The sequence below is a fragment of the Elephantulus edwardii genome, unplaced genomic scaffold (assembly GCF_000299155.1).
Source record: "Elephantulus edwardii isolate Elephantulus edwardi_28Jun2011 unplaced genomic scaffold, EleEdw1.0 scaffold00343, whole genome shotgun sequence".
NCBI classification, from domain to species: Eukaryota; Metazoa; Chordata; class Mammalia; order Macroscelidea; family Macroscelididae; genus Elephantulus; species Elephantulus edwardii.
The window spans coordinates 2,147,534-2,157,867 of record NW_006400093.1 but is presented as its reverse complement, the minus strand read 5'-3'; the positions used below and the strand labels follow the sequence as shown (position 1 = coordinate 2,157,867).

The 10,334-nt window shown below is 41.4% G+C and overlaps 1 protein-coding gene across 1 annotated transcript in view; it reads left to right on the top strand.

Annotated features, from left to right (window-relative positions):
• Window positions 1-719: 719 nt before the first annotated feature.
• Window positions 720-10,334, top strand: part of LOC102869973 (monocarboxylate transporter 8-like) — a 498,665-nt gene continuing 489,050 nt past the window's right edge. The window contains exons 1-2 of the mRNA XM_006901775.1: window positions 720-917; window positions 962-1,382. Of these exons, the coding sequence (XP_006901837.1) occupies window positions 720-917; window positions 962-1,382 (619 nt within the window). The remainder of the gene's footprint in view (window positions 918-961; window positions 1,383-10,334) is intronic.

Sequence of the window (10,334 nt, the reverse complement as noted above, 5' to 3'; positions counted from 1 at the left end):
GTGATTGACTGCCTTAGAGGGGCAGGCCTTGTTAAGGAACCGCCTACTCCTCTCGAGGCTAAACCAGGCATTTTTCTGGGAAGGGCGGGGAAGGGAGAGAGAGGGAGTTCTCTTCTGCATAAGGCCTTGAAGAGTCTGAGCCAGGAGGCTCGAGATTGTACCCACTTTCAGTCATGGATCCAGGCTCTCGCCCCAGACTACTCCCTTCAAATCCAAGGGAGAGGCATAGAAGAGACTTCTGAGGGTTGGAAAGTGTCCCTCGCAGGTCACCTCTCATCCTGGGAGGTCCCTGGGCAGGCTGTTTGTTAGGAAGGAGGAACTGAGATAAAAGGGCAGGGAGAATCTTCCCAGGGAATTCGAGGTTTGATCAGTACTGGTCCTGAAGCCTGCAGGGAATAAAGGACAGGAGAACAAGATAGTCTGTGCTCTTTATTTCCCTACCCCCTATTTCAACACTCTTCTGGGTATCTAGATGAAAATAACAAGGTTCAGTAGTTTGGGAAGGCAACTGCGGCTAGACTAGGTAAGTGACTATGAGGAGAAGGAGGAAGGGCTGTGAGAACCGCGAGGGTGTAGAAACTGCCCAGAGGAAGAGAGGCAGAGGTGCGGAGGGGGAGAGGAGAGTGGAGGAGAGAGGAGAAATAGGGGGGAGGGAGGGAGAGAGAAAGACGGAGGGAGGGAGAGAGAGAGAGAGAGAGAGAGAGAGAGAGAGAGAGAACATGCAGAGAGGAGGAGGGGAGTTCGATGTGGGAGGAGAAGGCTCCTGGGACCGTCTGTCGCGCGGGCCAGGCTGGCCAGCTGGGGCACAGAGTCAAGGGGAAGAGGTAGCGGTGGCGCCAAGCAGCAGCAGTATCAAAAGAAGAGTAAATAAGTACCAACCTTACAGCAGCTCTTCTGGACCTGGACCGAGCAGCCTTAGTTCACCCCCTCAGCCCCCCAACCCCCACCGCTCCCTGACGAGATGGCGCTGCAAAAAAACTCCACAAGCAAGGAAGCCAAAGGGCCTGGGCAAGAGACAGAGCAAGAATTGCCGGAGCCTGTGGGTCACCCAGAACCTGATCCAGTGCCGAAGCCCGAGCCCATGCCAGTGTCTTGTTCCGAGGTTCATCCAGAACCTCAGCCTCTAATCGACCTTACACCCTTGCCAGAGCTGGAGTTTGAGCCCGAGCCTGTGCATGAGTCTGAGCCCACGCCCACAGTAGAAACCCATAGCACTGAGCACAGCTTCCAGCCCCCAGAGGGTGGCTTTGGTTGGATGGTGGTTTTCGCCGCCACCTGGTGCAATGGCTCCATCTTCGGCATCCAGAACTCCTTTGGGATCCTGTACTCTATGCTGCTTCAGGAAGAAAAGGAGAAAAATCACCAAGTAGAATTCCAAGCAGGTAAGTGTGTGTGCCCCCACCCGGCATTCTGGGCAGTGGTGTCAGCTCCTGCTATCTCTTGGGCCCAGGTGCCCCTACAAGTGCTTTTCTGATCGCATGGCTTGTTTGGGCACAGATTACTGGCTCTAGGTAGCTCTGACTGTGGCATAAGACACATTGGGTCTCCCCAGAGACAAAGCGACAGCCACCTTTTGAGTTTGTTGCCTGTGTCCTGGAGCAGGGGAGAGGGCAATTTTGACAGGGCTGTGTTTTGTTTGTTTTGTGGTGAGAGAGGGTTCATGAAAAAGAGAGAGTTCGGAGGTGGGACAGTCTTCTAGATAAATAAGGTGCATTCTCTGCAGCAACTCAGCTTCCTGTGGAAGAGTGGAGGTATTTTCTGTCAAAACCATTTAGGGATCCTGGTGACTGAAGAGACAAGGTGTGTATTTATTAGCTAGAGCAAGCAGATCAGGATAACCCTTACTTGCCAAGGTCTGAAGCTGCAGAACCATACACAGGTACACTTTTCACATCTAACCCTCCTGTGGACCTGGAGAAGTCAGATATAGCAAAACTGTGAAGACTTCCAACAGTTTGGTTGAAAAATCTTAAGATGGAGCCTGGAGCTTGAGATGCCCTCTATCCCAGGGCCCAGGGCTTGCTCTCTAATGTAACTTCTCAGAACAGCTCCAGCCACCCACTTCCATTTTGTGGCACAAGACATGTGGCTTTTCACAGGGCTGCTCTAAGGTCAAAGAGCTCCTTTCTCTCACCTCAACAATTACTTCTGACATCTGAGGAGACTGGGAATTAAATGTGTGTAGAAACATATAGGGCATTCATTTGTGGATTCTTTTGGGAACCCCTCCCAGTTTTTCAATTTGTAGCGTTCCTGGATTATACTTGCATAAAGGATTTTAGGGCTCTCGGTGCATCTGACTTTTTTGGGTAGGTAGGGAGCAGAAGGACTGTAAAGAAAGGTTGATTGTTCCTTAGTGGTTAGTGAAGGAAAACTCTCAGGACTGCCTAGGCCTTATTGATACCTGAGTGGGACACTAGACCATGCAGAGAAACTTGGTAAGGAGGAGGAGGAAGTGGAAGGATGTGAAACAATGTCACACTCACCTGGGGATTGCCTTTTCCCTGCTTTAATGTGGTTCTGGGTTGTGCTGTTAACATCAACATTCTCTGGCAGTTTAAATCCACCAGCAAATCCTTGGAAGAATGATAGACAATCTCTTCCTTTGTGATTTGTTGTTGTTGTTATGTGCCTTAGAGTCAGAACTAACTCATAGCTGACCTTCCATTGAGTTTTCAGAAGATTTAAATTGCACAAAAAGAGATTTTCCATCTTTCTCTAGTAGAGCAGCTGGTAGATTTGAACCGCTTTCTTTTGGGTTATCAGTAGGTCACCAGAGCTCCCTTCCATGTTATTTTATAGCCTTGGAAACTCTGGTAGGTCAACAGTGAGTATTAGTAGGAATAGCCTCACTTGTTAGCAATGAATAGGCATAGGCTACTTCAGAGGATACCTGCTGAGTATTAAGGGCTTTATGGGTTAAAGAAAACTATTCACCTTCAGGATCCCAGACAACAAAGTCTGGATGAATTATGTTGAGAGACAGTAGGATCTGGACTGAAATTAGGCCTGGGTGTTTGTATGGTTTGAGCAGGCCTAGAGTTGGGGCTTCAAGAATATATAATAAAACTTGGGAAAACCATTCATTTACCAGGAAAAGAGTGACTGCTGGGAAACAGACTTCAAAGTAGGGGATCATAGGAGACTCAGGGGGAGGGCTGGTGGGGACTTTCCGGTCAAGACCTCACAGTGCAGCTAGTGGGGGTGGCTATGCAAAAGATACGATTGCTGTGTACTCTAATACAGACTAGGTCCATTGTAGGACTGAGATTATTGATTTAAACTTTGATGAGTATGGTCAGGAGGGGACAGAAAGGAATTTGGTGTGACCCCAAGATCTCAGAAAACTTTTACTTGATTCCTTGTTGTTGCTAGCGATGTTGTTGTTATGTGCCGTCAAGTGTTGCTAGCTATAGTATATTTTAATTCATTAAAATTAGTTTCAATCCTAGAGACTCTCAGAAATGTCTAAGTTTTCAATTTGGTAAAGTCAGGAACACCTTAAGCCATTCCAAAGCATCTAGAAAATCTCATTCTTAGAAGTACTTTTCTTGACCTCCTCAGCTTTCCCAAGTAACTATTCAGATCCTCATTCCAAACGTATCTCTGCTTGAAGATACTGTTCTACAGTGTACTCAAATTTCCCAAGCTACCTGTATCATACATAGTTTTGATGTCTCAAATGGGTAAAAGAAGCTAGTAAAAGCTTGTTATCTTCTTTACTAATTTCTGTCTGCTAACTCTTTTGAAAGCATGGCGCATATGTATACCAACACTCAGGATATTTGTAAATGGTCCATTTCTATTCTTGTCTAACTTACCTTCCCTCTGAATTTGTGTTTGGAGACACCTCACAACACAAATTCTCTTTGGCTAGGACTCATAGATATATTGATTGATTTCATTTATTGAAGAATTGGAAGATGATTGGAACTGTTAAAAGAAAGCTCGAGAGGAAGATAGTTTTGATCTTTTACTAATTTTGCCTTCGTTAAAGAGTGCTGCTGTAATAGCAGTATCAAACCTGATGGCTTTAACAAAGAAAAATTATTTCCTCACAGTTAGTTGTTGCTGTGTGGCGTTGAGTCAAAACCTACCCCTAACTGGCCTTTCAATGCTTTTTCAATGGCACAAGAAGCGATGTCCATCCTTCTTCCATGAAATAGTTGATAGATTTTAAATTGCAGAACAGCTTAGGAACCTGGAAATCCAAATTCAGAATGCTGGCTCTAAAGGAAACCATTCTCTGTTGACTCTGGAGAAAAGTCCTTGATTCTTCTGAACATCTGCTCCTGAGAGATCTTCATGTCACATGGCATCTTTCTTATCTCTACCTGCTTGCTTGTTTGCCTTAACCTTGTAAGAGATTGATTCAAGCACACTCTCTCAAATGTAATTAAAATGACAAAACAAAATATCCATAATTGAAATTTATAGCTTGATTTCTAAACTTTTGCTCAAAAAAGAATAAAATTTGAGAACCAGCTGAAATTAAATCAATACTAATGAAATATTGTTGTTGTTAAATGCTGTTGAGCCGTAGACGATGAAAAGATATAGTCCAATAGTTTAGTTTGAGAAAGTAAAGGAAATGAAAAATTTCCTAGAAACCCACATCCTACCCAGAGTGACAAAGGCAGATGCAGAACACTTGGACAGACCCATCACAAAAGAAGAAATTCAGGGGGCCATAAAGAGAAATCCTGCCCCCAAAAGTTTACAAGGTGATCTCTACCAAACATTCAGAGATGAACTATCACAAATTATACTTATTGTTAAAAACAGAAAAAGAAGGAACATTTCCAGAGTCATTCTATGGAACAAACATAACCCCAATTATAAAACCAAGAAAAGACATCACCAAACAAGAAAACTAGAGAGTAATATCTTTCAGGAACATAGATGAAAAATCCTTAATAGATTCCAACTGTGTGTGTGTGTGTGTGTAATATATATATATATATATATATATTTCTCATGACCAAGTGGAATTCATAGCAGGTATGAAAGGATAGTTCAACATAATTCATCGTAATAGCAAAGCAAAAGCAAGAATCACATGATCCTATTAATTGATGCAGAAAAGGCCTTTGATAAAATTCAGTGCCCCTTCTTAATTAAAACACTCAACAAAATAGGAATATAAGGAAATTTCCTCAACATAGTGAAAAGTAAAAATGCAAAACCCAAAGTCAACAACATTCTCATTGGAAAGAGACAAAAGGCATTCCCCTTATGAACAGGGACCGGGCAAGGATGCCCACTAACACCATTCCTATTCAATATTATATTAGAAATACTTACTAAGGCAATAAGACAAGAAGAGAAGGAAATAAGAGGCATTCAGATTGTCAAAGAATTGGTAAAACTATTGCTCTATGCAGACGATATGATAGTGTACACAGAAAACGCCAAAGACTCAACCAAAAACCTGTTGGACCTATTGTTATTGTTGTTGTTGTTGTTGTTAGGACCGTCTAGTCAAGTATGACTCATAGCAGTTCTGTGCACAAGAGACCTGAATCTTATCCTATCTTGTGTCATTCTCATCATCTCTGACATACTTTAGTCCATGGCTGCAGTCACTATGTCAATCTATTTAACTGGAGGCCTTCTTCCCTTTAACTGACTCGCCATCTTTCTAAGCATGATAAACCTTTCCAAGAAATAACCTTTCCTAGCAACATGTCCATTCCAAAGAAAGGTGACCCAACAGAATGCTGAAATTATTGAACAATATCAGTGTTTAATGATAAACATAATTTAATAATTGCAACATGGACTATACATAGTTGGGTTTTTGTTGTTGTTGTATTTTCATTCATTCATGTTTACATATTTTCCTTCCTGTCCCCCCTCCCCCCAGTTCACTTTTTTCTTTGGAAAACAAAGTTCTTTCATTGTTATATAGTTCACAGCCTCGCCCCCCCCCCCGACCACTTTACTATTCTGGACTCTTGTCATGCCAATAATACCTAATCTTATGTCCCAATTACATAGTTCTCTCCCTTGTCTGTTTCAATACCGTGTGCATTATTTATCCCCTTTTCTTAGTTTCTCCCCATGTCTGATAAGGGACTTATATCTAGAAATTATAGAACACTCGAGCACCACAAGATAAGGCAAACAACCCAATTGAAAAATGGATACAGGATATGAACAGAAAAGAAGACATTCAGATGGCAAACACATGAAGAAATGTTTAACATCCCTAGCTCTAAGAGAGATGAAATTCAAAACAACTATGTGGTATCATTTTATCTCAATAACAATAGCAAAATTTAACAGAGCAGCAAACAAAAAATGGTGGTGAGGTTTTGGAGAGACTGGAACCCTTATTCACTGTTGGTGGGAGTGTAAAATGGTGCAAAAACTATGGAAGGTAGTATGGTGCTTTCTTAAAAAGTTGGAAATAGAAATACCATTTGACCCAACAGTTCCACTACTGGAAATATACCCTAAAGGAATTATAATTGCCACCCAAGCAGATATATGCACAGGCATGTTTACTGCTGCTTTGTTCACAATAGCAAGGAGTTGGAAACAGTCCAAGTGCCCATCGACAAACGAATGGATAGAGATGTTATGATATATTCACACAATGGAGTATTATGCTGCACTGAAAAACAAAACAAAACAAAAAACCCCCCTCATGAAATATTATACAAAATGGGTGCATTATTCTGAGTGAAATATCTTGCCACAAAAAGACAAATACTGCATATTGCTATAGAACAGAATAGAACGATATCATTACCATCACATGCAAGCAATATTCTGCTGAAAATTAAGCAAAATCGACTGGAACAGCACCTCAACAGAGAACTGCCTGAAGTGCAGGCTGAGTTTAGAAGAGGCCATGGTACTAGGGATATTATAGCTAATATTAGATGGATCTTGGCTTGAAAGAAGTGAGTACCCAAGGAGTATCTATCTATGTTTCATCGACTATGCAAAGGAATTTGACTGTGTGGACCACAACAAACTGGCTAACTCTGAGAAGAACGGAAATTCCAGAACACTTGATCATGATTATGTGAAACCTGTATTTGGACCAGGAGGCAGTCATCAGAACAGAGTAAGGAAATAATGCATGGTTCAAAATTGAGAAGGATGTATGCCAGGGATGTATTCCGTTTCCATACCTTTTCAACCTATATGCAGAATAGATTATCAGGAGGCTGAGCTCTATAAGGAGAAATGTGGCATCAGGATTGGAGGAAGAATCCTCAACAATCCGTTATGCAGATGACAAAAGCCTGCTTGCTGAAACTGAGGAGAACCTGAAGCGCTTGCTGCAGAAGGTCAAGTTTGCAGCCTTCAATATGGATTGAAGCTCAACATCAAGAAAACAAAGATTCTCATCACTGGGTCAATTGGCAGCATCATGATAGATGGTGAAGATTGAGATTGTTCACAGCTTTAGTTTGCTTGGCTCCATAATCAACACTCTTGATATTAGCAGCCAGGAAGTTAGAAAACAAATTTCATTGGGAAAGTCTGCTGTCAGAGACCTCTCCAAAGTACTGAAGAGCAACGATGTCAGTCTGGAGACTAAGGTGCGCCTGATCCAGGCCATAGTCTGCAATTGCTATACATCAGAGAGTTGGACAATGACTAGGGATAATAGAAGAATATTGAATATGTACCATGAACCTCTAAAAGGACAAACAAGTTTGTCCTTAGAGGGTGAAACCAGGCTGCTCCTTGGAGGCAAGTATTCTAAAGCTTCGATTGACCTGCTTTGGACATGTTGCAGGGAGGGACCAGTCCTTGGAAAGGAATGTAATGCTTGGGAGGATGGAGGGACAGCACAAGAGAGGAAGACCCTAGATGAGATGGATTGATTCAATAACTGGGGTAATCGGAGTAGGACTGTCAGAGACAGTAAGATTGACACAGGATAGAGCAGGCTGTTTTACAAAGTTTCGCTATAAGTCACAGGCAACTTGACAGTGCATAAAAACAACAACAAGAAGCAACATGTCTAAAGTATGAGAGGTGAAGCTTTGTCCTCCGTGCTTCCAGAGAGCACTCTGACTGCACCTTTTCCAAGAAATATATATTAATTTTTTTTGGCAGTCCAAGGGATATTCAATACTCTTATCCAACACCTCAACTCAAAGGCATCAATACTTCTGTCATCCTTATTCATTGTCCAGCTCTCAGATGCAGAGCAAGTGGTTAAAAAGAACATAGCCTGAATCAGGCACACCTTAAGTCTTTAAACTGACATCATCAGTGTTATTCAGTATTTTGGAGAGGTCCCTGATAGCAAACTTACTCAAAGGAATGAGTCTCTTGATCTCTTGACTGCTGGTGACAAGGATGTTAATTGCAGATCTAAGTAAGATGAAATCATTGACAGCTTCAGTCCTTTATCTATCACAATGTTGGTATTGTCCCAGTAAAGGTAAAAGCCTTTGTTTTCTTGATGTTGAGATGTTTTCTGCAGCAATCTTTCAAGTCCTCCTGACATTGAGCTAGCAAGGTTGTGCCTATCATCTGCTTAATGCAGATCGTTGGTGAATCTTCCTCTGATCCTTATGCAACATTTTTCATCATGGAATTTGGCTTCGTGAATGATTTGTTCAGCATACACATTTAACTGGTATGGAGAAAGGATATAACCCTGACACACACACCCTTCCTAATTTTGCACCATGCGGTGTTTCCTAGCTCCGTTCAGATAACTGTTTCTTGGTCTCGGTATAGATTTTTGTATGAGCACAATTAAGTGTTCTGGAATCCTCAATTCTTCTCACTGTTAACCAGGTTGTTGTGATCAACATGGTCAAATGCTTTTTCACAGTCAATAAAACACAGAAGACATTCTTCTGATATTCTCTGCTTTCTGACATCAGCAATGGTATCCCTGGTGTCATAGCCTATTCTCAACCTGCTTGAACTTCTGATAGTTCCTTGTCAATGCACTGTTCCAGGCATTTTTGGGTGATCTTCGGCAATATTTTGCTAGCATATGATACTAATGACATTATTCCATAATTTCCACAGTCTGTTGGATCATCTTTCTTAGGATTGCACACAAATATGGATCTCTTCGAGTCAGTCAACAGACAGCTGTCCTTCAAATTTCCTGGCATAGACTGGTGAACGTGTCCAGGGTTGCATCTGTTAGTTGAAACATATTAATCAGTACCTCATCTATTCCTGGGTCTTTTTTTCCCCCCACTGCTTTCAATGTGATTTGAACATCTTCCTTTGTTACCATTGCCTCTTGTTCATATGGTACTTCCTGAAATTTTTCAATGACAATTCTTTTTGGGAAAGTGATTCTGTGTATTCCTTCTATCTCCTTTTGATGCTTCCTGAATTATTTAAGATTTGGCCCATGTAATCTGTTAGTATTGAAATTCAGGGCTTGAATTTGTTTTTCAGTTCTTTCATCTTGAGAAGTAGTGACTAAGTTATTTCTGTTTTATTCTCCAACTCCTACTCTTTGTACATATAATTACAATAGTTCTTTGTTTTCTCGAGCTGCCCTTTGAAATCTTCTATTCATATCTTTTTTACTTTGGCATCTCTTCTCTTTGTTTTGGCGTCTCGATGCTCTAATGCAATTTTCATAGTTTCTTCTAACATTCGGTTTGGATTGGTTTTTTCTTTTCTCCTCTGTCTTTGTAATGACCTTTTGCTCTCTTGATGGATGATATCCTTGATTTCATCCCACAGCTCCTTTGATCATCCATCATTGATGATCAATCCCTCAAACCTGTTCTTTTTTAAAAAATTTATTATTAATTTCAGTAAAAATTTACAGAGACTTTGGATTTCCATTCATTCATTTTTGCAATTTTCTCCCCTTCCAACCCTTCCCCCTAGTACGCTACCCGCGTAGAAAAGTAAAAGACAATTTCTTTCATTGTCTTACAAACCCTTCTCCAGATCCACTCTACCATGTAGCCTTCATTGTAGACACCTGTCATGACAAAAATACCTAACCACATATCCCTTTTAAACCGTTTTCTCCCTCGTCTGTTTCAATGTAGTATGCGTTATCGAACCCAACTTTCTCAGTCTCTCCCCAACCCCAACGTCAGTCCTGTTTCACAACAGTGGCACCATGCAGTATTTGTCCTTTTGTGACTGAGATACTTCACTCAGTATAATGTCCTTCAGAGTCACCCTTTTTGAATAATATTGCATGAGTTCCTTGTTTTTCAATGCAGCATAGTATTCCATTGTGTGAATATACCACAGCTTCTCTATTCATTCGTTTGTTGATGGGCACGTAGCATTTTTCCAAATCCTTGCTATTGTGAACAAAGCCACAATAAACATGGGTGTGCATATATCTGCTTGGATGTCAGTTA